The sequence below is a fragment of the Balearica regulorum genome, chromosome 19 (assembly GCF_011004875.1).
Source record: "Balearica regulorum gibbericeps isolate bBalReg1 chromosome 19, bBalReg1.pri, whole genome shotgun sequence".
NCBI lineage: Eukaryota > Metazoa > Chordata > Aves > Gruiformes > Gruidae > Balearica > Balearica regulorum.
The window spans coordinates 5,161,322-5,189,086 of NC_046202.1; the positions used below are offsets into that span (position 1 = coordinate 5,161,322).

At 50.4% G+C, this 27,765-nt stretch overlaps 1 protein-coding gene across 1 annotated transcript; it reads right to left on the reverse strand.

The window, feature by feature from the left end:
* Positions 1–185: 185 nt before the first annotated feature.
* CPD (carboxypeptidase D) lies at positions 186–27,765 on the reverse strand. The gene is made up of 21 exons (XM_075771734.1): positions 26,888–27,765; positions 24,160–24,407; positions 16,281–16,423; positions 15,370–15,539; positions 14,393–14,760; positions 13,939–14,130; positions 12,884–13,051; positions 11,580–11,689; positions 11,031–11,133; positions 10,413–10,555; positions 9,645–9,814; positions 8,742–9,053; positions 7,309–7,504; positions 6,904–7,039; positions 5,920–6,069; positions 5,402–5,497; positions 5,234–5,298; positions 4,944–5,075; positions 4,384–4,569; positions 3,971–4,070; positions 186–3,306 (listed from the first exon to the last, which is right to left on the reverse strand). The coding sequence occupies exons 1-21, from the start codon at positions 27,748–27,750 to the stop codon at positions 3,080–3,082; spliced, it is 4,278 nt and encodes a 1,425-aa protein (XP_075627849.1). The 5' UTR covers positions 27,751–27,765; the 3' UTR covers positions 186–3,079.

The following is a 27,765-nucleotide window of genomic DNA, read 5'->3' on the forward strand; positions in this document are numbered from 1 at the left end:
AGCGGCTGGGCGGCTCCTCACCCCAGCGGCCCCTCTGCAGCGCCGAGCACCGGGCGGGACGCGCCCGCCCCTGCCCCGGCCCCCACTCCGGTCCCGGTCCCGGTCCCGGTCCCCCGGCCGCCCAACGTCCTCCTGGCAGCCCCTAGCCCCAACTGTCCGTTGCAGGAAGAACGAGACAACCCAGGTGGACATCAAAATAGTTTTATACAGATTATTGGATCTCAGTATACAGGTAAAAAACAGAGGGCCCGGCTGAGGGCAGAGCCAGGCCTCGCCTCACACCGCACCATCTCCCTTCCAGGAGAAGGCGATTCAAGTCCCTTTTAAAAATGTACATTTGAAGGCACAGTGCACGGACCGACACGCTCCAGGGACAAGCACCCGAAGGAGGGGGGGGGGAACACCAGCTCCTTGCCAGAACCAGCACAGGTGCGCCTGCGGATGGACGGACGGACAGACAGAGGGCAAGGGGAGGCCACTCCTGCCTTCCCAAAACTGGCGACAAACAGCCCCAGCACTTATTGACTGCGGCTCCAACCATGGAGCAAGAGCCAGATGTCCCACCTGGTCCTGCTGTGTAGAAAAGTCTCACACTTTTGCAAAACATCTCAAATCCACTCACCTTAAAAATATGCACCTACTCCAAGCTAATTGCAAAATGCACTCAGAGGAAAAGGGCCAATTCCTAACGAGACTTATTGCTAGTGGGACAAAGCAAGGCCAGCTCTATCCAACACCTGCTGCCAGAGCAAACAAAGCCCAAACAGAGCCCCAAGAGCCACCTGCAAACTCAACTTTAACAAAAAAACCCCAGCTACATCTCTTGTTGAAGCCCTCAGAAGCAGGAAAAGTCTGGAGATCAGACAGGGTTAACGCTATTGCGTGCTGGTGTGCTGCAGCCCATTACATGTGGCAGAGGGTCATGGTCCAGGACCAAACCCCATCCCCTGCTCAGCATGATGGGTTGGGAGCAGGCAGAGGGATGTTCACAGCTCCTGCAGAATGGAGACAAAAGCAGCTCTTTCACACCACAGTGATGCGGGACAGGAGCAGGGGGAACAGTCAGCTTCATCTCCCTGTTCCCAGCACACCTCCCTAACCAAGTCTTCTTGCAATGTAATTCCCCGTGGGACAGGGAGGAAGGTAGACTGGTGTCTAAGGATTAGCTTTGTCCCTCCAAATAGCTGCACAAAATCAGCATGCAGCTGCCAAGACGACCAGCATGGCAGCATTGCCACAGGCACGTGGTTCTGGAAGGGCATCTACCACCCCAGAGGTGAGGAACAGCTCCCTCCCCAGGAGATGGGGCCTAGCAGTCTTCAACAGGGGACCCTGCTGCGCTGTTCCCCTAGAGGAGACCAGGCTCTGCAGATAGTCCCTGTCACATTTGGGTGCAAACACCCTCCACAGACACTACGTGCAGGTTTCACTAGTTGATCTCCCCAAGCTGCTGGAGAACAGATCAGCTCAGGGCAAACTAGATGCCTAAGATGTTGCTGTGCCAGGCTCCTGTGCCCTGGAGCTCAGGTCAGTGGGGCAAGAATTAAAAAAGAAAATGAGCAGCAAGAAAATAAGTGCCTATTCTAACCCCAGCCTTCTGCCCAGAAAGCACAGGAACTCAGAGATGCATAAAGGCTTTGGAAATCAAACATTTAAGCCCTTCTTCCCTTCTGGGCATCCCTTCTATTCCCCACAAATCTCATGTGTCTTGGAGCTGCAGCTCCACTTTCCAACTTCCTGCCAAGTGCTACAAAACAGAATTTGGCTGCTTCCTCCTTCAGCACAGCCATTCAGCCCTTCTTCACGCCTTGCACCCAAGCCACCGCCGCAGCAGCAGACACAGCTGCAGACGCACAAGCAGGTGGAGCTCTTGCTACATACTTCAGGGATGCTGTAGCAGAACAGAGCCAAGCCAGCAGGCTAATTTGATGCCTACCATCACCAGAGCTTGATGACAAGGAGCTTCCAAAGTGCTCTGATCACCGGTTGACATTAGGTGGACAATGGCAAATGGTGAAGGTTTTCTTCAAAATTTAAAACTGAAGTTGGGCCATGGAGACTCCCATGACCTCTCCCTGCTGCTCCAAGAATGCTCAAATACAAAGCAGTGGTCAGATTTCACTGTTTCCTCCTGAACAGTGATGGACTTGAGCAGAACTGGTCAGGAGGAGTCAGTAACTGATTGCTTTTCTACAGTATCCACCACAGTCAGTTTATCCATTTGCTGAGAACAACCTTCAGTTGCTCTTCCAGACACTGTGCTGTTGTAACGCTAACATGAGACCCCAAAGGTCAAGTCTACTACACAAACAAGAAGCAACTGGTGGTGATGGGGATGAAGTTTCTTTTTTTCCCAGAAGTCAGGAATAGCAGTAGTGTGGAGTTGTCAGGCAGCTGAACTTTGTCAGAGTTCACTGAAGCTCTGACATTTGTTTCTTTCTCCAGTTCACACCAAGAATGGATGTAACCTCCCCCAGTGACACCAAATCACTGCCTGGAACTAGCAACACATTAGAGGTGCTCCACAACCACTGCAGGTCATAGCAGGCCACAGCACCTCACGGTGGGGAAAAGCTCCAAAGGAGCAGCTGAGAACCAAGTACAGTCTTTTTCCGAGGGCTGCTCTGCACAATGTGGAATCAAGTGAAGGATCTCGCTTCCTCCAAGTACAGAGTGGAAAACACTAAATCAAAACAGGCAGAGAAACTGCTTTGGAGTGTTGTAACATTGACCCCACACAGGTCTTGGGGCACTTCCCCACCATCTCCTCACTGTGTCCAGATGCTGGGGAAGTGCTAGGAGCTCTGCTGGCCACCCTGTTAAGTTGCCTTTCAAACAACCTCATGTGAACCTCCAGATCTTGACCCAAAAAATGTAACAAGCTATGTAACACAGCCTCCAACACCCACTGATTTGCACGTACATAGGAACAGAGCAAATAGTAGAGGGAAGTTGGGAGCTGCCACCCACACCTCTGGAGGACACATCCTGCAAGCTAATGTTTCAAAACTGAACCACAGGGACCGCCCCCTGCCACCGGCTCTGGTCCATGGGAACCTCCTTTCCTGCTTGGGAGGTGTTAGTGTTTGCTGGAGTACAGTGTTTCTTCTTCAGTGTCTGTTTCATCCTGGAATTCGTGGCTCAGGAGGGACTTCTTTGAGCCTGTGGACATCATGCGGATTTCGTCCTCGTAATCATCATGGTGTTGCCGGAGGCGGTGGAAGCCATCCTTGTGTCTGTTGGACTTAATCGAGCAGACACACCAGATGATACAGGCGGTGAGGACCAGAGCAGACATACTTGCACCTGCCAGAGAGAAGACATTAAAGTTAATGCCATGTTGCCCCACCCCAGAGGCTCCTAGACTTGCCACCACCTCTCTTCCCTTCTACAGTCACAATCACTTTCCTCACTTCTCTGTGACCCTGCTCCTTCCTCCTGGGCCACAGAAGACATGCCATGCAAGAGAGGGGCTCCCAGAGCAGGACTGCACTAGCTTTATTTTCTGTGCTCACAATCTAGGACAGCATCGCTGAGCTCCCCTGCAGACCACTGGGTATAAACTCTAACCTCCCCAGTAGCTGCCACCTCGACAAGAAAAATCTCTTAATGCTTACATGGTGCCACTCCACTCATAAGAAACCTTGAGGAAGAAGCAAGCTCTCCTTGGTCCCAGCTTTACACACAAACAGGCTCTCTCTATTCCAGGCATCTCAAAGTCCATTCTGGACACTTCAGACCCCTGCAACACTCTCTGCTTCCTCCCTCCCTCCCACCTGCCAGCCCAGCATCACCAGATCCAAGGGTTGTTGCACCAGTTTTCAAGGACAAGCACGTGTTCAGAAGGGAAAGCAGGGAAAGGCTAAAGTCTGCAGGCTGCTTTTCCAGTACAGTGAAGAGAATGGTCATTGTCAGCATGAACCAGTACAGAAAGCAAAGCTCAAAGCTTTGATTAAAAGTGTCACTTTACCTGCAATAGTTACAACCAGCTCCCTTGGCAGCCCAAATAGCCTGTTTTCCGTGTCAAACACGATGAACACAGAGTTCGGCGCATCATGACGTACAAAGACCTGCAGAAAGATACCAGAGCTCAGACCGTCTCAAAGCTTGCACCTCTCTTAGGTGCCCAGACAAAAGAGGTACTTGCTGAGCAGGGCAGGACCAGGCACATGCCAAAGACAAGTGCAATGGAAAGAAAAGCTACTGCCCAAAACAACACCGCTGTGCTGGGAAATTCTTCTCCATCCATTGTATCAAGGCAGAAAACAATTACCCTGGGCACATAATCAGCAGCTAAACACAGCCAACGAGGCAGAGGCCAAATTCAGGGTGCCTTTATATGACGGAGTGAGAGGAAGATCTCCGATACTGACATTTACATACCTTGACGTGTTTCTGCTGGTATCCATCAGCTATCACGTTGATGTTATGCAGCCCTGGAGCCAACAGCACGTGGAAATAGCCACCTTCTTTAGTATAGACCCTCAAACCTTCGTTAAGAACAATGGTAGCTTTAGAAATTGCCTTGCCATTCTTGTCTTGGACAAACCCATGGACTCCCTTATGAACCTGAAATAAAGCATTTCAAACACTTCACGTTCAGTTACACATTTGTAACTAAAATAGGATCTAATCTTCCCCTCAAAACACAGCATATTCTCCATTCCTGACCCTCATAATAAAAGTGCAGAATACTGCAAGGACTGCTCAGCCCACCATGAGGCAAAACAGCACAGATGTTTAACTCTCACATCAACACATTTCCTGGTCACTTGCTGCCTCTGTTCAATCCATTCCTCATGCAGTCTAAATTTTGACCATCTGTAATTACATAGCACCAACAAAACCACGCAGACTCTCCATACTGCTCTCTTCCTCTCCCCCTCCCCAGCCCCACTACCTTCACTCTTTGCCAGAATTTCCTCCCACAGACTGCGGCTCACCTCCACGAGCATGCCAAGGAGAGATTTCCTGTGGTCTGCCCACAGGCCGGGAAGCTGCCCTGCGCTTGGGAAGTAACAGCAGCTGGTGTAAACGGTGATCTCGGGACAATGACCAAACGTGAGGCTGAAATCCTGCAAAAACCAAAACCACAGTTACAACAAAAGAAGCAGTGTTTAAAAAGCTTTGCAAAGTGCAGCTGGAGGTGGGGAAGTTTTGTCCAGACATAAGAATAAAGACACTTTCTAATGCTTGTTTAGCAAAGATGGAAAATTATGCCATGATGAAGTACCTTCATACTTCCTAAGTGACTGTGCCATTCAGAACCACGGATCACGCCACCAGGAATATTTTCATCTGTGAGAGCAAGAACACAGCTGTCAGAGATCTGCTCCTAGCAGAGTGGAGAACGAGCTGCCTGGGGGGCGGGGGGGGTGTTAAAGGATTCAACCAAACATACCCGACTTATTTGGACAGCCTGGCTGGCCCAAATGCATCAGCGGATGGTTGTTTGCATACAGAGATGCCAAATGCTTCAGCGTTTCTTTGTTCTCCACTACAAAGAGAAATGTGAGACTTAGAGTGTAACTTCTATTCACTGGAGGGGCAGAGTCCCATTCTAAGCCCATGATCCTGTATTAAATAGGGACACACATTGTTTCAGGGGTATTCCATATTTCCTTTAACACTAAGGTATGGTATCAAAAGCAGATTTTATACTGGCTTTGGCAGAGGAAAGGTTGAAATACTGTTGTAGGAATGGAAATGGTAAGTGTTCTGATCCCTAGCTGAATCCTGTGAGGTTTTATAGCTTTACTTAGCAGACTGTCAGCTCCAGGTGCAAAGGGCTGAACACACAAGGTTACAGAACACCACCAGTGCAAGAAGCTCTTAGATGATGTGGTGGCTCACATGAACTTCTGCAGAGACAGCCCGAGGGTAACTATGCATGCAAGGCCCTGGAGGAGTCAGTCATACCTGTCTGCGCTGGCTTATCATACGGGTAAGTGACAAGCAGAGATCCTCCATCTAGCGCAACAGAGAGGCTGAAATCCTGCTTCAATATCAAGTTCTCTATGATGGCTTTGGTCTCAGGCTCTCGTGTCCCCGAGTACCGGGAGTAATTGCCTGTAAATCGGAACAACAAATAGAAAAGGGAATTGACAACAGTTTCCTCTGCTATTTGAGAGGCCAGCAGAAGTACATTCTTTGTTTATGTCTGAAATTAAGTATGCTGCATGCATTAAAAGGTATTTGTTAGATCTCAGCAGATGCACCTGACAGATCAAGCAAAGCACCTAGTCCACACTGCCCACAGGGGGAATTCATCTGCAAAGCTAAACAAACATGACGCATCAGTATTTCCCCAAGCTATTTGCTTTTGTGATGCAGAGGATATTTTGTGTGTGTTTGCTCTCCTCAATGTCACTGAACGGACATTTTCTTAAGAAAGCATTTGGGGTCATCCCAGCCAAACCTGGCCAGAGAGAACACCTCGTTTGTCCCCAGGAAGGGTGGGCACAGCACTGACACAGTGCTATGGAAACAGCAGGCAGTTACATGGAAACCAGAAAAGCATGAAAAAAGGAGACTGTTTCCAAGAAGCATGAACAGAGGGGTTATTTTTTTTTTGGCTTTTTTTTCCCTCCCCAGACATGGGGGTTTGAAAGAAATCTATTAACAGGAATTGTCCGACCTCTGGACTATTCCTAAAAAACTCTGCTTTGTCTTCTCTTTGCAAATAAGGGACTGCAAATTACCATCTGTAAGGGGGATCCAAGCTTTGGAAGCTTCCCAGCAGCTGTGCTGCCTGGGCTCCAGGGTAGGAGTGCTGCTCCCTTTACAGGTAGACCCTGTAAGCAAACAACTACACCCAACCCTAGAGCAGCTAGCAGGAGACTGCTACAGCAGACTGCATTTCTACAGGGACGCTACACATTGCTTTGCTTTAGTTTGCTTTACTTGTGAAGTCTGTATCCAGATCTCTGCCATGAGCATTAGTCTGGCCTATCTTCGATGTGCAGCCTCTCTCCTGCGCTATCTCACGTCCATCTGGATTCAGGGAAGGCACAATCACAATCCGTGTTCTGTCAATCAGCTGAAGAAAAGGACGAGAAACAGTACATAAATGCAATTAGCAGGATTCATTCTCTGCATATCTCATTTGTCTGGATCTCATCCTAGGACCTGCTGCTTATACTGATATCAGCAGTCAGAGGTTCCCACTGGCCCCGTGGATTTCACAACACCTCCCCATTGTGTGTCGGATCGCTGCAACCCACTGTTAACAAGTCTGTCCCAATGAGCACTGTCTTCTCAAGATATAACTGGAGGGCTCCAAGATGGTCCCTCGCACTGGCTTCTCACCTTTGTAACAGCAGCATTCTTCTTGTAGTTCATGCAAAGAAATTCCGCCAGTGCCAGGAGCAGCTCTGTACCAACGGGAGCGTTTCCATGAATACCAGCAACAAAGCGGATCTTTGGCTCCTCAGGCTCAGACTGGTTGGGCTTGTTGGAGATTTCAAGGGACCAGATCTGACGGAACTCAACACTCTGACCCAAGCTGCCAAAAGATGAGAAAACAGAGCGTCAGCTCAGAAAGAGCACCGCACGCCTAGCCTGGCCTTACGGAACAATCCTTGGTGTGGAAAGGAACTGCTGCCAACCTCCAGGAGGAGGCTGCAAAGACAAGTGACACGCAAAACAACCACATCATGAGTGAAGATTTGCAGCAGCACTGAACCAAATTCACTATGAACATCAGTTTGAACACAAGCATCTGTGTAAGAATGTATCCAGGTCCAGATGTAGAGGACAACCAATGCTCCATTTATCTCTATATAGCCTATAACATCACCATAAATGTGGAACTGCTAAACGCCTCTGTGCTTCCAATGTTGGTTTGTTTTCTGTTTTTTCCTTCAGAGCAGAATACATCTGGACATCAAACTAATTTATAAAGCACCCGGTACAGAGGACAAAAGCAGGCCTATTTCCAATAACACAGAAGTTGCTGCTACAGCCATGCCATTAAGTTAGCAAACTGAATGCAAGCAAAGCAGGGAACACAATCAGGGCTGATGCAACTGGATGGACAATAGAGGCTACAGATCAGAAAAGCAGCCTTGGCACCAGTGGGGACAGCACATGAGCACGTTGTGCCTGGTAACAACAAGCAAATGAGGCGCTGGGACAAAGAGATTTGTGCTTTCTAAAGCTGACAGAAGGTAAGCGCTACAGGTCACAAAGGAAAGCAGAGGACTGCAGACAGCTGGTCTCCTGCAGGAGGGCAGAGACCTTGGCTCAGAGCAAGCTAACTCAAACATGTCTCGCACTATTGAATTAAAATCTGAAGGCAGACAATCAAAAAAGGCCATGAGAGATTTGTAAGTCAAATTTGATCACTTTTGCTGGGGATTCTTTAGCAGGTGGATATCAGAAAGGATTTGGAAAAAAGAGGAAATAAAGAGCATGGAACAGAGATATTTGCAGAAGCCTGGGATATTGATGCTGGGAATATTCCCAGTCCCAGGCACCCCTGGGGAACCAACAGCACCCCAGGTTTAAGTCAGTAAAACAATGTTTCAGGAAAAAGCACACACATGCACCCAGGAGCCCCTGCAGCCAGTGCTCTGCCACCATGCCTTCCTACGTGGGATTCCCTTCAACTCAAGCACCACAGGAAGGGGTGGGAGGAGCTCCCCATCTCTGCACTGCGTTCATGGCTTGTCATTTCACTACCCCCCTACCACAGCCTGCTGCTCAGGGAGGAGCTGAGCACTGCTGCTTTGAGTTTTCACCTGGTGAGATTTGTGATGTGCGGGTAGTTCAGGTAGAGGCCTCGGAGAAACTCGGAGAGGTCCTTGTAAGGGCGGTATCGGTAAGGAGAGACATCCCCCGAGGAGGTAAGCAGGAGGCGCTCCAGGCCATTCTCAGCAGAAAGGTCTTTGATTAGGGTCTCAAACTCCTTCTCGTTGGGGTCGCTGGTGTCTGGGGTGTTCAAGACTGGCGCCTTCCCTTCCTCCACTTTGATGTCTGTCCGTGAAAGAGTGAAGTTGACCTGCAGCCCACCTTTGCTGCCAACTTCCACTGTCTTAGTGACTGGATCATATCTGCCCAGGGAAGACACAAAGAAATGTTAGGGCTTCAAGGCTTCACACAACAAGCCACTGTCCTTCCTGACTAGACCCTCACATGGGACTGCTACCACTCCCCAGTCAAAATGGAGAAGCATTAAAAAAAAAAAAAGCAAGAACACTTCAAAGGGACATGGGAACAGTAGGAGGACAGGGAGCAGCTCAGGGCCTAACACAGTGCCCAGCTGCTTTTGGCTCAGGTATTGCAGGGTTATGAGGCAGGCTGGCCAGACAAGTCAGGCTGCTTTAACCCAAAGGTATTGCCAGCAGTTGAAGCAATGAAGTCATTTCTGTGGGCAGCTGGCTGCAAGAGAATTTCCCCTAAAGACATTAGGTTATCAACTCCTTCCCCGCACCACCTCCAAACAAGGGAAGATTTGGATTGTACACCAGCGCCACGCAAACAGTCTTTGATACCAGGGTAACATCACATTGCTAATTCTGCACAGGCCAGAGGGCAGGAGAAACACCCATGCCCACATCTGCTGCGGGCAGAGCTGATGGGACCACTCCTGACTGGGAAGTCAGTCATGCAGCTGTTTGCTCCTTGTACCATGGCTCGCTCACCCTCGGGCAGATGCTGTGATTTTGTATGTTCCCCGGACCAAGAGGCGCCAGTAGTCTCCATCCTTGTAGGTGGTCACCGGGTGGTTGATGTCGGCAACGCTGATGGTGGCGTTGAGAATACCCCTTCCATTCATAGCATCCAGCACAAATCCCCAGACGCCACGGTGAACCTGCACACAGACCCGGAGCCCCACTGAGTGCCACCCCTTGCTCTGCCCCCACCCCACACAGCACTGTGGGAGCACCGGACACCCAGATGCCACCAACTCCCAGCCCAGGAGGCTCAGCATTCCCAGAGAAGCATCATGTTCCAAAAGGGTTCGGGTGAGACTTGCCAGCAGCTGGTGTGGACAAAGATCACCTGATGAGTACAATGAGCAATTGTTTGGCTCAGGGTGCCACCCCAGCACTCTTTGCTCCACACCTTTGTTTGTGTGCCCCAGGTGCGCAGCACTACCACCAGCGCCGACTCAGATGGGAATGGCACACAGGGGCCACTCCAGCCTAGGGAAAACCAAGGCAGTGGTAAATAAAAAGCCCATACCTGCATCACCTGGCTGCTGTTTCTATACAGATTTTTGGTATGTTGAGGAGGGGAGAGGAGGAGTCAAGACATGTTCTGATGGGGATGATTTCTGTGGAGCAGGTAGCCAGTCTGGCCAGCAAGCAGCACTTGCTTCAGTCCACAGATTAGCCTGTTCATTCTGGCACATCTAATGCAAACCCCTGAGGCAGCCCACACGATTGCTTGGGGTCAAAGTGTCTCACCTGTTTCATAAACTGGAGGAGAGATCGGCGGTTCTGCTCCCAGTACTTTGGCAGCTCTTCAGCTTTTGGATATTTCACACAGCCCAACTCAATGGTCACTTCAAAGCAGTTTGTATGTAAGTAATTCCAGTCTTGCATCCCACCTACAACAGGAATGTAAAAAAAGTTTTGACAAGGTCCCCTGAAGGCAACTGTACCTCAACTACCTCAACTGTAGCTCAAAAAAAAAAAAAAAATCAGACAGTAGAGAAAGATGAAGTACAAACTACAGCATGCATTTTATACCTGGAGAGAGAAGGCTTTTACATCGGCGAGATTCAAGATTTGAAGGGATGCCAATAGCAGACAAATATCCATCCTTCTTGTAAATACCTTTCATGCTAATTTACTGCTGTAAAATTTTATGAAACCATTTCACATAGCCAGAAAAACTACATTATAAATTCCTTCCCTCAGGACAACTTTATCTGGGTACATTAAGAGGTTATAAAAGAAACGTGAGTCCCAGTAATCTGGGTTGACCAATGCAGAGTTTGTGACTGATCAGATTAAATTCTTTAAGACCCACATGCATTAACTTGAAGGGAAACTATGCAAGAGACTTAGGGTCTACTTTACCTGGCACGTTGTACCACTGAGCCCCATTAGTGATGCCATGCGGGAAGTACTCAGTGGGGTACATATCCTTACAAGGGCTGCCCTGATACATCTTTGTATTTTCCTAAAAAACAAGATGCAACATGTGTAGCCAAGTCTCCGCGCTCTACAGCCACCGGCACTTTTGTTCTAACATTAGTCACCCGTTGGAGTTACCAAACAGAGGTTCACGCAGGCACACGTTTGTATGGCTGCAGCACAAAGACACTGCACCCACACCCAACCACAACCCACAGACATCGCCTTGCTCTCCTCCCGGCCCGTGGTTTCAGCATTTTCTACCACCCTTCAGCGCGTACAGCCCCTGTGCCTGCACAGGGCACTCCTGCTACAGTGCCTGCGACAGAACCATCCGCTCACGGAGCGAGAGCCTCCCGCAGGACCCTTCTCCTGCGCCTGCAACACCAGGCGCCCACAGTACCCACACCCTCCTCCACCAGCCGCTCAGGAGGTTCCCAACAGCACCAGGATTAACCCAGCAGGATGTGCCTGTTTTCCCGTTACAGTTACCTTGGAGTAGGAAAGTGCCAGTTGCTGAAACACGGCATCGTCTGGGGATTTACTGTATATGGCTATTCCTTGTTCATCATCATCAAAGGGGTAATTAACCACCAGAGAACCTGCAGGGGAAACAAGCTTTGACTCGTACTCGCATGCTTTCCAAGTGATCCCTCAGCCTAATAGGGGAAGGTTTTTTCCAGAGAGTGTCAAGTCTTCTGTTTCTCAAGACTTGGCATTAAACAAAGCATTAAGCCCTGTAGCTAGAAGAGACAACAAAAGCACAGGAAGAGATAAGACCACACTCAATTAGGAAGGTGAACCCAAGCTACGATACATCAAAAGTTTGGCTCTTACATGCAGGAGGGACGAGCACAGCCCCATAATAATCGCTTTCACAGAGGAGAAAAACCAAGGGGAGGAATTTCCTAGAACATGCACGGTGCCCTCGGCCCAACCGCGGTAGTTTTTCAGCCTTCTGGAGTTTATTGCAACCACTGTCAGATTATAACATCTTTGCCTTACTGAAGCTTTCCCTAAGCAAGTTTTACTAATAGCACCATGGAACCCCAGACACCACTGCTGCTGGAGACCTGCCAGCTCCCTCGTACCCGCACACCGTACTTCTGCACTACGAAATTAAATGTGCTAGCACAAAGCAACCACCTGCAAGTTACCACAGCTACAAGCCAGCAGACAAACTGTCTAGGGAATAAGCTGTAATACAGAGACTTAATTTAGATCACTCCAAAAAGATAATTAAATTACAGCAAATTTCATAGTTCCGTCATGCAATTCAAGGCAGGGAACCCTCAGGATTACATCTCCTTCCCTTAATTCTATAAATATTATGAAGCCTCTAACAGCCACAGCACTATCACGTTCCCAGACCCAGCTGCTGAGCAGCCGCTGACAAGAATCCATTCCCATCTCCCAACAGGCAAGGAGCTAGCTACTCCCCAACACACGTGCACCCGTCAGAGAAGTGGTTGTGATCCTCACAGCAGCCTCTTCAACTCCCTACAAATGTGTTTGGGGACATGATTTTCAACCTCTGTTTCAAGCTTCCGATCCATCTTCCAGCAACATGAACAAAAGGTTTGGTTTATTCTTTGCGTAGGCCCTTTGGAAATGGTCTTACCCCTGTTGCAGGAACCTGGCTGCCTCTGCTCCTGCCGTTTCACAGCAGCGCCACAGACAATGAGCCCTCTGCAAGAGCTCCTCCATTCACACCTAGAACACCAGGGAGATAGCCCTGCAAACCCCCATCCCTTGAACCGCAGTGCAAAGGAAGGCGCTCGGTTTGGCCGCCGTACCTCCATGCAGGTTTGCTGAGAGCACAAATGGGTAAGTCTTTAACCAGGTCATGACAGCAAGAGTTTCTGGCTGTGGAGGATCTGCCACATGGAAGAACTGATCTGGGAAGTTCCGGTTCAGGTCATAGTTGTTGCTGTTGTTTCTGCCAACGGTACCTCCTCTGTCACCTGAAAATTAAACACATGTTCAAGCTTGCACCTTATGCAAATTCCCACTTCAGTGCAGAGCCTTCATCCTCTTTAGTAGAGCTTACAACTATCAATTAATGGAAAACAGCAGAGAGCACAACAGCGCTGGCTTCCTACCTCCCAGAGTAATGGGACCCTCACGCTCTCCTCCTTCCTTCTCTATACATGGAGGTGTCCAAGGGCCCTTTCAGCGGGTGTTTGCACAGGCTCTCGGTGCCAGTCAGACCACAGCTCGCAGAAAGGCAGCGAACCATGAACAATCCCAGCAGCCGGATGTCACGACCGCAGAAACCTCAGAGCTCAAACCAGCTGGACAAGTTCTTAGTTAAACCCAAGCAGAGCTCTGGTTCCAGAAAATTGTTCTGGATAGACTTTGTTCTGCCAATCTGCAAGAGCCAAGCAGTTTTAAGGACTTCCCTGAAGGATGTTTTTGCAATTTCAACATCACGATAAAAGTCTGTATTATCCTTGGACAAGCGCTCTGCAGACAGCCTGGCTCCCGCATCACATGTTACTAAGAGCATGGACCAAAGCACAGCAAGTATGAGCTGTGTCAAAGGAATGTCTTTTTTTTAAAATAAGCCTTGGGATAGCCACAAACCATAAGGGGACCCAAACAGGGGCAGCATATAGCACTGCGAGGCATAAGAGTTTTCTCTCCGACAGCTTCAATCATCAGTCGACCACCCACATCCTGCAGCGTGGCGTCTACCCACTCATCCCACAGCAAGTCCCTTCCCAGCCTCCCTCTGCAGAGAGCACTTCTGCTCCAGCAAGGCTTCCAGATTTCTGAAAGGTATCATGAACCCAAAGGCTTGTTCTCAGAGGTAGAAACCCCACAGAAGTTTCAGCGCAGACAGCAATACCTTCCTGGGATTTCTCATAGCCATCGGGGTTCATGGACGGCATGATGTGGATCCGTGTGCTCTGGACCAGGTCAGTCACTTCAGGATCTGTGCCAAAGTTCTTGCAGAGGTACTCGATGAGGTTTAGAAGCAGCTCTCGCCCCACAACTTCATTCCCGTGCATGTTACCGATGTACTTGAACTCTGGCTCACCTGCAAATACATGGCCACACCAAAGAGACAATTACAACCACTAATTAAAGCCTGGAGACATCTCACCACCCCGAGCATTGTGGTCTTGGGCCTTTCTGCAGAGCAGAAGGGCATATACCTAAAATTTACCCTTCCGCTCACATCAAAAAGGACAGACATTGTTGCAGGGAAGCCCCTTGGTCCTTTTGTCCCCAGAGCTCCATGACCAGTATAGACATCCCCCGTAATGCTCTTTAACTCACACTAGTGCCTCCCACATTACCTGCTTCATGGATGCCAGGGTTGTCTGAGATCTCCATTACATAGAGCTCTCGCAGCTCCACCGACTTGCCCACGGAGTAGAGTCGGGTTATGTTGGGGTACTCGTTGGCATATCGCCGCAGAAAGATCTCCATGTCTGAGAAGTGGTGGTGGCGGAAGTCCACGGGTTGGATGGGTTGATGGAGAGAAGTTGGCCTGGGGGCCTCTGCCTGCTCAGGCGTGGGGGTGATGGTAGAGACAGGAGCAGGCGTTGCTGCGAACTGCGTGATGTTAAGAGCTGGTGGCATTACAGTTGGCTGCAAGGAGAAATCCACTTCTGTTGCAGCTCCCTCCTTCACCTCGATGTTCTCTCTAGTCACTGGTGAGTAACTGTGAAAAACCAGCTGGTTTCAGCAAGGAGGCTCTGCAGAACAGAGGCCAACCTCCCCTGCAGCCTCTCCACCACTCCAACCTGCTCCTCGCAGCCCAATCGCACTGGGATGTTAACAGCTACGCGAGAGATTCACCAGTGAACAAGCTGACGGGACTCATCCCACTGCCACCAGACCCAACTACACTGCTGGCCTTGCTGTGTCACAGAGGCACAGGTTCCCGTTTACACGCTCACCAGGGAAGAAACCACAGGCGTTACCACAGGGCGAGCCCAGAGGCAAGCTACACGTTCACACCCAGATGTGAGACAACACAAACTCTTACTGGGGTGACACTACTTCACTTTCTCCCTTTCCCAAAAAGTAAGATGCAGGTTGACACAAACAAGCAATCAAACAAAGGTGACAGAAATGCTTCACATCCAACAGCACCCTGTTGCAGCAGGGCATGGGGTGAACAAACATGGCTGCAGCTGTAAGCTGGAGTCCTTTACTGCTGCAGCTTCCAGCCAAGGCCCTGACACAGAACAAGATGGTTTGGGGAAAGAAATCAAGTGAAGGAACACGAAGTTGGCAGCGTAGACGCAGGCTGCCACAGAGACATTACCCCATTACAACTGCGGTCACATTGTAGGTCCCAGGCACAAGCAGTCGGTGGTAATCGCCAAATTTGCCTGCTGTGATGTTATGAGCAATACCGGCAACAACAATGGTCGCATTCTCCAGGCCAGCTCCAGTGACTGCATCCTTGACAAAGCCTTTCACACCGATGTGGACCTGAGGAAAACAATGCAAGAGTCTGGCTGAAGACAGGCAACATCAGGGGAACTGTGTCTCCCCCCAGCAATACCCCCTGCCCTTCCCCAAATGCAGAAGAGCAGGACAGCTGCCAGGCAAAGACACACAAGGGCCCATGACTCAGACAGCGCTTGGCCAGATGGCAAGGAGAGGAATTCCAGCATGCACTGGGAGGGCAGCGAGATCTCAGAACTGATCCTCCCTAACAAATCCTCTATTTCATTGACATGGGCACACAACAGTATGAGCATAGCAGGGTTACAGGCCATACTGAGGGACAAAATGCAGCTGCCTCCCTTCCCAGCCTAAACTGTCACCTACTCAACTCATACATGGAGACAGCCTGGCAGAGGGCTTCGCAAGCCAAGGTCTCAGCAGTGCTGGTGCTTTTGAACATCACTGGAAATTCATGGCTCTGAGGCCACACAGGTACTCTGCATTACCTCATCAGATCTGCACCGACTGGTCTCTCTAACACTGCACTCCACGGGGGCCCTCTCAGCAGAGCGCTGCTATTGTGGAGGATGTGGGAACTGTGGCAGAACCACAGAGATACACAGCAGCTTTGTAGCCACCAAACTCCGCGCAGCAACTGCAGCAGTTGTGTTACCACATGCAGCAAACAAAGCCACAAGAGCAATTGAATGTGGTGCTCTCGGCCCACCACGGACACGCGGGTTTCACAGCTGCTGCCCCCATGCCCATCCCAGCCCACACTACCTTCTCAATGAAAGCAAGGAGAGAGTCCCGGTTGTTCTCCCACTCCTGCTGAAGCTCAGAGGTCGGCGGGTATTTGCAGCAGGACAGCTCCAACGTGATCTCAAAGCAGTTGGCCCACACGTAGTTGTAATCCTGCATCCCACCTGAGAAAATGAGGCAGAGATATGTCCTAAGAGCAACGTACAGACATCTTTCCACAAGATGCAGAGTTTTCCCTGTCCTTCAGCCCCCCACGGCATTTCAGCACAATGCCATCCTCCAGAGTGAACAGCCTAAGGAGAAAAAAGTCAGATCAGATCATGGCAAGAGCCTGTACTGGGGGACACTGAGCTGTTTCTCCCAGTAACCAGCACACTGGGCCGTTCAAATCAGCTGCAAGCAGTTCAAAGATGACAGTCCCTTCAGTCTTACTGCTCTGTTCAGTAGCACAGCACTCGAAAATTCATAAGGGTTCATTTCACTGTGAAGACATTTTCCAGACACTACAAATCCTGGATGCCAGGGCAGACACACTGGAGTCTGAACATTATTGCTTCTGAGTGCTTTGCTATGTGCTCCAAGCCACCTTTAGATTTGTGGTTTTGCTGCAAGAGACGTTACTCTACCCAAAGTAAGCTTCAGGCCTCTGGTACAAAAGGACACACCAGACTATCAGCCTGGGAGATGGCAGCTTGAATCTGCACATCCAAAGTTTCAAGGACCACACAGTTGCTCTCCCACAAAAATCTTAGCAAACTCTAGACGAGACAAGAGCAATGCTTCCCCGTCTCTACTTCCTCAGGCTGCTCTTTTCCTCCAACACCTTATCTGAAGGTCTCCGTTTACTTGACATTTAGAGCAGCCCTAGCAGAAAGTCTGACAAGGTGTGATACGGCAACAGCCCGCGGTGAATTGCAGAAAGTCACCTTCAGGAAACTTTCCTGATTTGGGAGGGCAGCGACGTCTCCCTCACCGCTGAGGACTCCTGCAACCCCACACAGCAGCCAGGTCCTGCCAGAGAACAGGACACAGACTTGTCCACCTGAGACACTCCAACTGGGAAACTCACTCTTTCCTGAGACCTGCAGCCAAGTCACCAGCCTCCTCCCACATTTCCTCTTTAAGGCTGCAGTCTCAATTCATTTAAGGATGTTGCAGCAGCTAGGGACAGCTTGCTAGCTTAGTGCTAAACCAGCCAAACCTCCATGAGCACCAGAAAACAGGAGTATGCAGAACTGTTTCCCAGTTTTAAGCTCATCTTGCTATTCTTGCCCTTCAGAGAAGCCACAGGCACTACTACAAATCAAAAAGGTCACCTTGTTCTAGCAAGTGTCCTGACCGCGTTTGCTGAAGTTTACATTCAACCCTCAGCAGGCAAACCTGTTTCTCAAACAGGAATGAATCACGTACCAACAGGACTTGAGGTCTGCAGGTATCAACACTCACAATCTGGAGCTCAGACCTCAGCACGCTGCTGAAGACTGCAAATGTTCAGCCCTCTAAACATTCACTGGAGTCTTCAATAGTAAAAAGGACATTCCAAAAGTACCACAAGTCTGTGAAACAGGTTTCGGAGTCACCCTGACAAATGCCGCCATGTGACTGTAGCCAGATGTCATGGCCACATGAGAAGATCATTACCACCACCAGCAGCAAATCAGGCAGTTGTGTCAGCAAGGAAAACACACCACACTAAGCTTTATGCATACTGATGATATCTTCTGAGTTAAACAACTTTACACAGTTAGAATCTGGACAGACTGGCATGCCACAGCCTCAGCCTCGGCCACCACTACCCAGGCAGCTCCATCCCAACCTGCACAGCCAGCGCCCAGGACCACTCATCCCAGAGACCTCCGTGCACCGGCTGAACAACTCCCACCGGTGCCAGCTGGACACAGGGGCGCAGGCAACGGGTCTCTTCTGGATCAGCTCAGAAAGTCAAACTGGCTCTCAGAAGCCCATCTGTCACGGAACAGCTATACATTTGCCCTGCAGGAGGCAGATGCAAACTTCAGGAGGAAGGAAAGCAGAAGACGGCCTGTGGCACGTATCATGGCACCAGCCTGCAGGACCCCAGCACTCAAGCCTGTAAGAAACGCGTACTTTGTGCTCCCATCCTCTGCTTTGCCCACCAAAGTGCTACATTAGTGCTATGCTAATAAACCTCACTTGCTTTGTCTGAGCAGTTTCCTAATCATTCGCAAGCGAGGGACCCTCCAGGGTGCTGGCCAATTAACCAGCCAGAATGGATCAATAGCAGGATGCAAACGCACTACCTGGCATCTGCAGAAGCTGTGTTAATGCACAGCCAGGAAACGCTACCAGCAGCCCTTCACCAAGCAGAGGAGTCTTACAATAAATGCGATGGCTGTGAGCATTTACTGGCCCAAAAGGTCAGGGATCACTGCCCTGAATTCGATAGCCCCAGCGCACTCAGGCAACGCAGAGATGGACTGACAGCATAAAGTAAGATTCAGAAGAACCGACCCCTGGGAAGATGTGCAGGATGGTAGCAGATCAAAGATGTCCCAGTTCCTCTCAATCCTTCTGGGAGCCTGCTGCTAATAGGACATGAAGCTTTTATTGTAACAAATCAAATGTCACTTGCCACCAGAAAGAGAGCATTGCAGCTTGTGCACAGGCTGAGATCAAAACAGGAAAGATACTTTTCTGTCCAGCACAAGGGGCCAAAAAGCACTGGAGGATTTTGAAACTCTCAAATGCAGTTCAAGAGGTTAGAGGAACAAGGCCTGCAAATCTGATACGTACTCAGTTTTATCCAGCTCCTGTTACCAGGCTCAGAAAAGTAACCCACAGCAGGCTGCTCTCTCGCCAGTAAACACCATGCAGAGTGAAACAATTTGCCAGCCTATAACCATCTGTTCATAGCAGGACGCTAATGCATTTGAAAACATCCATACGTAAGACAGAGCCATTATGAAGCATATTTAGTGCTTCATCTGCCATTCAAGCAAATTTAGGACAGATGCTCACCCATAATAGAGCAGCAACGGACTAAATTAGAGCTTGCTACATCAATTTCGGTAAATTGCCTCTTCGAGAAAGTAGTCCATTGCATGCTTGAAAATTTGGACTGTATCTGCTGCACATATTTGGCCTTCACATGACCCTGTTGCAGAGCAGGGCAGTTATTTTTACAGCATATGGAATTACGTATTTTTCCATATACCATCTGCACAGCCTCTCCTGGCTACGCAGAAGATCCGGAGGTGTAAAGAGAGTTCTGTACACAGCCTGCCATTAGAGCACCACACTCAAGGAGCAGAGTGGAAAAAGCACACCCCAGGCAGCGGACTGTCACACTACAGGGCTTCTACTCTACCTATCTGTTTGGGTAATATCTGGGATAACTTGCTGGATTTATTCCAGTATTTTTTTAGTCACAGGGTGTCTTTCAGCCCACACTGCATCAAACTTCAGCCTCCCAATGAAGCATCATCCCTATTTTACCGGTGAGGAAAGCAAAGCAAAAGTGAGCAGCTGACAGTCACAGAAGTCAGTCCCTGGCTGGCAGCAGGTCACAAAAATGCTCAAAACAAACCTCTTCCCTGCTCTGTCCCACTTCTTGAACACCAGGACTGCACTTCAGGCAAGGATCCCAGACCTCTTGCAGCACAAGTGCTGCAGACTTCACGCTGACAGGCATGCCTCTGCTCCCTGCCAAGCTCCACACCAGGCAGACAAGCAGGAGAACGCAGCTCTCTCGAGTCAAGCCCGGGGATCCAGATAGCATAAACACACCACATGCCAGGAAAAGCCTTTCAGGCCAGCCAGGAAGGACTCTATTTTCAAACTGCGCTATGCAGAAACCTCTCTAATTCCAGCTCTCGCTGGAGCAGACATTAGGAGATAAGAGACCTGCAGCTAAGTTAGAGAAGAGAAACAGTCATGTCTGCTCTGCAAAGAGAGCAGATGGCACAAAGCAAGTTAGAGACGTGATTAAATACATGGCACAAGTCGCGAACTCTGTGGACAGAACCGATTGTCTCATAGCACAAGACCGGGGTGAGCACCAGCACCGAACAGGTGGAGGAATGTTTTGGTCCATTAGTCTGCAATCATTAAAACTCAGAGGAGGTGAGGTTTCAGCCTCCAGCAGCTGCATCACACAGCCCAGAGCAGACGTAGATGTAAAAAGAGCCATCAGACCCTCAAACCATCCAGCCAATACTTTTCTCAAGAAAAATCTGCAATAAGAATTTTATGAAAACACAAACGCATAAGAGCAGCTAACTGTGCATATCCCAGAAAGACATGGCTGAAGTCTTCTACTTCAGTGTGAGAAAGCTCACACTGTGCAACCGCTTTCTGCTGTGCCCAGGAAACAGAGGCCACCATAGCGATACCACGAGCACCCACTGTTCTCAGCACTCATTTTAATTGCTCTGTGTTTGATGCCACTAAAAGCTGTTTGGAAGCTCAATGCGGCTAGTAACCACAGTCAAAACAACCTAGTAAGTACACACGTATCCTAAATCCACTTTCAACCTGAGAAGTGCCTTCCGGTAGACACCAGAAACACCTCAAACGCTTAGACATCAGAGAGTCAAGCTAGCAAGGAAAATAACTTCTAGGAAGGGACTGCAAATAACGATCAGACCTTCCAGGGCTGCCCGCAAAATAACCTATTGAAAGTCACATTGAATTCAGTTTCTGAACTGGGCTCCTTACAAAATAAAGGCAAGCGTGTCCTTCCCACAGATAAGATTGAAGCTGCTTCTTAACCGCTTTCCAAGCATCATCTGCACCATACACCAGCCCAGACTTGCATGTATTTTCTTGATTTGAACCAGCCACTTGATAGTTAACGCCCCCTCCAGAGGTTAAAAAGGAAGGAAGAGTAAGCGCATGTACAACAGAGATAGCCTCTAACCAACGTCCCCAGTCACAGATGGAGTGCAGAAGCCAAATTCAGCCGTCTGGCAGAGAGCCATCTTTCTCTGCGCGCACTTGACCTTAACAATTACTCCAATGGTTTGTAGTTGCCACCTCGGTTTGACACACATTAAGAGGTTGTTTGCAAACTCAAATGAAAGTTAATGGAGTCTGGCACCAGCATAAACCTGAACTGGTAACTCCGGGACAATGAATCCCATAGCAGTTGGCTTTCCAGCATGTTTGATTTCACATGATAAAACGTGGCAGGAAAATTTCCACCTGTTGAGACATTATGTTCTCATTTCTTTGTTTTTACTGGCTTCAGGTCACTTGGAACCTGCAGTCTCTCCTGGCACAACTTGATCCGCAGGCCACGAGCGCGTACCCCGCATCGTTCACAAAACTGCGTGCTCTGGTTATCTCTAGAGCTCAACACAGCCCAGGGAGCTCCCGCAGGTTACTGGGATTTCCCCAGCCTCATTTTACCGCACATTTAAATTCTGCAGTCACTGGGAAAGGCCTTCTGGTCCAAGCACGAGCCTCGGCAGCCCTTGGCACAGAGCTGAGTGAGTCAGATGACTCGATACAGCCATCGTGGTGGTTTTTCCGCTTCTGTCACACACTGCGTACAACAGACTCCCCTGTGCCTGCTCTTCATCCACGATTAAAAATAAATGTTAACATCTAAAACCCCAAAGGGACCCAGTAACTTCACACAGCATCAAAACACACGTGTACTGGTCTCTGCGGTATCTGTTAGCTCACCCGTGCTCTCTGCTGGATCTCAGCTCCTGTGGGTTACACATCACAGCCTGGGAGGTGCTCCAAGGGCCACCATCACCCTCCATGTGTGCATCTTCAACAGCAACGAGACATAAATTACCACTTTGGGGAGAAACTGCACAGGTCTGCCAACCTCAGCAACGCACCGTTCCAAGAGCTAGTGTTGGTGCACCCTCCCTGTAATCTCTGCCCGTGAGTTGCCTACGGCCATCAATGCTGAGCCCGAGATTGTGGCTTGTCACAGCAAAAGGGTTTGTTTCCGCAGAGACTGGAAGCTGGAGGCTATTACACCGAGCATAAACCACAGTGACGGCAGCACAGAACAAACGGGTCTTCAGTTGACACCTTGCCATTTCCTTTCCCAGAAAGGAAAGTAGGTGAAACCTCTGCTCTGCTCACTGGCAAGGCAAAGGCAGCCCGAAAGACTCGCGCACCAGCACCATGGCCACTAGCAAACCTTGCGCTAGCCAGGTGTCTCACATCCTAGCAGGAGGATGAAGAAGTTAATGCTGCAGTGAAAAATGCTGCTCACCGGGGGCAGGGGAACCCAGGCCCAAAGCCCTGGGACCACCAAAGGAAGAAAGCCTTAGACCTGCAGCTAACAAATCTCCCCACTGAGATGTTTGCCGATAACGACTGCCACCAGAATAAGGCAGCACAGATCATCCAGGATATCCTGTTCCCTCGTAAGCAAATTCACCAGGTTACACAAACCTTCCTCCTGCTGGGCATTTCACAGCAGCAGAGTGAACCTTGAGCCAGCAAACACACAGGCTGGTGTGCTCAACAGGGTGGAGGGAAGGAGACAGCTGCTAGAGAAAGAGGTAAAACCGTATCTTATTTGAACATGACATCTTATTTGATCAGTGAAATCCTGGGGAATGATTCAGCCACTGGTGAAATCAAGACTTCCTCTTTCAGCACAGAGGTGATGTGTTCAGGCCCAATACTGGATCTCTCTCCCTCCTTCCCAAGCAAGGCGGATGCAGGGTTGAGATAGGACTTTGCTTGGAAGCCCATGTTTTGGAAAGACACCATCTTATTAGAATTTGTTAAGCTGTAAGCTCTGAAGGATAAACAGTGCCTGATTCCACTGCTTGCTCAGCACTCCTGCCACCATCCCTCAGCACCAGCATGAGGGAAAGCAGAGCAGCCTGGGTGCAGCAAAGCAACGCAACTTCTTCAGATCATTTATGCAAGGTTTTTGCTGCGTCCTCACCACAGAAGTTTCTGCAGTGTCTGGCGAGTCCATGGTTGTACAACATCTGCTGAGGGGGCACGGCATTGGTGTAACTTCTAGTGACACGGCCAAGATTTCTCTTCCCGACAGCCCACAGAGCCTTTTCCGTGAGAGCATCTTGTCACATAAACTGTCCTTTAAATCCTATTTTCAGCCAAACTGACGTACACAGAGCAGCTCACAGTGTGGCCGAGCCAGGCCAGCCACCTCCACACAAGCAGAGGTGGCACCAGGAGGTAATTTGCTTACATTCAGATCACCTCCCAGTGCAGCTAATGGAGGGAACAGCTCTCCTAGAAGCCCCTACACACCAAATTTCAAATCCCTTCTAGATCCCACTGCACCGGTGGACGAGAACAGGCTGTGCTGGTTGTCACCCTCTGCACAGGTCTAACAGCAGAGCAGTTCACAGAAAAACTCCCTACATCACTTCCAGCGAGAGCAGCTAGCTCAAACCACACATTTAAATCATTTTACATAGTTTTACAGCAGACTATTCTATAATCATTTACAAAATTACAAGTTTGGACGTTAAAAAAAAACCTCACGGAATACTGGCATTGATTTAATACCTTTAACAATAGTTTCCTCTTTCCTGTATCAAAGTTTAGTAACCACCTGGAGACCTAATGACAGTTCATTTGGCAAATGAAGCCTCCCACATGCAGGATAACTCTCCAGTACCTAACAGGGTCAGGAAGAACCCTCCAGTTTGCTGTGATCTATTCCCTACGAACATCCCCCAAGCTGTGATTCATCAGGCACTTACTGGTGTGCCTGTGATGCCACTTCCCTTCATTTCAAGCTGCTAGAACACATTCAAAGCTAAAAATATCACTTCACCCACCGTCCTCTCCTCTGTGAAAATCACCACTGGTTTCGATGTCACTTCTCAGTGGGAACAAGAAATTATGTCTATAAGACACTCTGCTAGGTGAGCTAACAGAGCTAGAGCGATTCACCAGCACACCTTACCTTCTACATCATACCACTGGGCACCGTTTGTGATACCATCTTGGAAGGTCTCTCCCTCCTCGCCAGGGCAATTGGGTTTGCCAGTTCTCATTATGGGGTGATGTGATGCGTAAGCTTTTGCCAAATATTTGAACACTTCATCATCAGCCGATTTACTGTAGACTCCTGTGGGCTTATGTGTGGGAGAGTCATCATAGGGATAGCTTGCAACCACTGAGCCGCCATGAAGATTGCCAGAGAGCAGAAACCTGGGTTTGGGAAGGAGGACAAGTAAAAGAAGAGTCATACTGGAACAACTTCAACAGGAAGGCAGCTACAGCTGCCCAACCAGTTATTCTGCTGCTTTCCCACCCAAACAGTGTTCCTGGGAGCCTCCAAACTCTATTTGGGATCAACGAGGCAAGCCGTGCCCACTGGACAAGCTGCCCAGCAGTAGCGCTACTTTGGAAGAGGAGGCAATCAGACCCTGCTCCGTCAGCCCTGTGCAGGGAGAACGCTTGTGGAGCTGCAGCTACACCAAGGTTATGTTAAAATACGCACTCATCTGACACCGAGTCTGCTACTGTTGGACAAAAAGCTACACTGTCCTGGGAGGTATATCCCCTCATGTTACCACCAGCCTCCAACACAGCCAGCAGGATTGTCAGAGGAAGCCAGCGGATTTGTGCAATAAACCAATTCTCAGGACCAGTTTATTCACTTCCCAAATTGAGCTCTGGCATTCATAGAAACAAACCGAGTCTCTTGCTGCAGCCTAAGAACCCTCAAACTCTGTGACAGACAAGCAGTGCCCCGCACATAAAGCGACCTACATGGCTCTTCATCAAGCTTTGAGCAACACTTGATATGTCCAACAGAACCGACTTGCATAAATAAAATCTGGATGTGTGACAGAGCTGTTGAAATCTCAAGTCAGAATATATAACATCGCATGCCGTATATCACACTTTAATTTGATCACAGGCAGCAAAAGCATTTCAATGAATCCCAAAGGTAATTGTCTCCGCTCTTCTTCTTTCCATGAAATACAGCATTGAGGGGAAGAAGAGCTCTCCTTCTCATCTGGTCAAATGGGATTTAGTTTCTGAGCAGAGGTAATGTGACCAATACCTTTGCCTTACTTAAAATAGCACACATGAATTACATTATACTCACTATCTTTTATTTTTAAAAAAATCAAACAGTTCTGTTTACCCCTTCATTATTGTATCAGTGGTTATGTTAGCATAACAACTGTACCAGCAATAACTGGTGCTGCCAGGCAGAGGGGTGCACAAAGCACCATGTTCTTCCTGTTTCACCCTAGCTTACATGCAAATCCCACCTCAAACATTTGCAAAAAAAAATAAAAAGTCCAAGGTATTTTCAAAATGATATTAAGACCATGCATGAGTTTCCGTAGTAACTAATTTTGAGTTGAACCAAGTCTGGAGAGATCTCGATGCAAACTGCTGCATCAGAGCTGTCCTCAAGGATCCTTGGGCAGTTCATGAAATTCCTCTAGAGCAATAATCACTATGGGCACCGCCATCCACCAAGTTTTAATAATTTGTCCAAGTAAATTTTGTTCCCTAAAGTTGACCAAACATTATGCGATGCTGAACGCTGTGTGCATTGGTTGAATCCAACCACAGCCCGACAGAGCGCCACGGCAGTCGGCCATCCCCTCTGTTTCTGTCTCTATCCCGTTTGAGAAGAGGGCCACAGTTTGTTTCAGTGTGTCGCTCCTATCTGATCAGACTTTGCATTCTGGCTTTCTCCACACAACTTCACACAGTTTGCTGCGCTGACCTTAGTGGTTTGGACCTTCCACAGTTCTCTAAAGAAGAGCACACAGCAAACAAAGAGACAGTGCCCAGCCTGGCCACTGCGCTTTCCAGGGCTGCCCAGGGCCCCGAACTGGAGCTGGGCTTCACAGGCACCCTGTCCCCTCCTGGGCCGCCCCACTCCAGGCACAGCAGCTTCCCACCACTCACCCCTTTGGTTCCTGCCTACCAGGACAGCGTGGGCACTTAAAGCTCCATCCTGCATGCTTTGACAGGAGGACAGATGGGTAAGAGAGCCACAGAAGCACGGCCCGTATTTGGGAATGCTGCTGCACAGAGCGTTATTGCTAAATCCAGGGAATTTTCTGTGAAACACAAAGATGGGGGGAAGCCCTGTTCAACACAACTCTCTGTTAACATGTTTGTACACAGACCAGTTACACACTTAATCCTGAATATTTTAAGCATCCCACAGCTCGTGGTGAAAGCACCAATGGTCCAAAGAGCAAGACCTACAGGCAAGCTCAAGACAAGGAGAAGTTTCTAGCTGAGGGCTCCTGGAGAAGCGAGACACGCAGATGACCAGGGGTGCCCGGGCAGGTGCAGGACATGGGCTGTGCTCAGCGGGGCCAGCGTGGCTCCTCAGCAGGTGCACGGCAGTCCCACACAGGCTGGCCAACACACGGGTTAGCCCAGTCGCTGGGTGCGGAATTGTGCCCGGCTACGAAAACGGGCAAACACAGCGCAGGAGGCAGGCTGGGGAGAAACAGGTGGGCAATGGCTTCCCCACCCCCCCAAGCCCTGCCAGGAAGCACCGGGAAAGGCTGAAAGCGAGCTGAAGCCCCCAGGAAGCAGAGCGGAGGGTCTCCCTCTCCCCGGAGCGGGGTACCGGGAGCGCGGGCCCGGCCGTGCCGGGCAGAAGGCAACCGAGCAGGGGCCGGGCCTGGCCGGGCCGCACTCACTTGTTGCGGCGCATCCAGGCGATGAGGGCTCGGACCTCGGGCACGGGCTCCAGGTCGGGCTCGGCGGCCCCGAACTGGTCGGGGAAGCTGCGGTTGAGGTCGCGGCCGCGGCTGTTCTCCCGGCCGCCCTCCGCGCCGCCGCCGCAGTCGCCCTCGTGTGCGCGCTCGAAGCCGTCGGGGTTGAGGCTGGGCAGCAGGTAGAGGTCGGTGGTGTTGAGCAGCCGGCCGATGCGCTCCTCGCCGCCGGCCCAGCCCCGCACCAGCTCCTGGGCCAGGCGGAGCAGCAGCGGCCGCGCCAGCGGCTCGTCCCCGTGCATGTTCCCCACCAGCTTCACCTGCGGCCGGCCGGGCAGGGCCGCGCCGCCGGGCTCCTCGCCGGCCCGCTCCGGCGCCAGGCCCGCCGTCAGGCGCAGCACCCACAGCGGCCGCCCCTCCACCGACTCGCCGATGCTGAAGAGCCGCGCCAGGCCCGGGGGGGCCGCGTCCGCCAGCGCCCGCAGCGCCTCGCCCAGCTCGGTCGAGTGCAGGTACCGCAGCGCCTCGTCGGGAGCCGCAGCGGCCGCCGCCTCCGCCTTCTTGATGTGGGCTGCGCGGGCCGGGCCCAGCAGCAGCGCGCAGAGGAGCGGGAGCAGCAGCAACCGCCGCCGGCCGAGCCCCCACGCCGCACTCGCCATGGCCCCACCGCACAACCGGCCCCGCCGCTCCGCGGAGCCGCCGGACAGCGGGAGGAGGCGGTGGCGCTCGCCCCGCCCACGGGCGGGCACTCCTTCCGCCTCCTGCCAATGAGCGACAGTCGGAGGGGAGGAGCCGCTAGGGCGAGGCGACGAGGGACCAATGAAAGGCGGTAGGTAGCGTTGCGTCATGATGGGGTGGGGCAG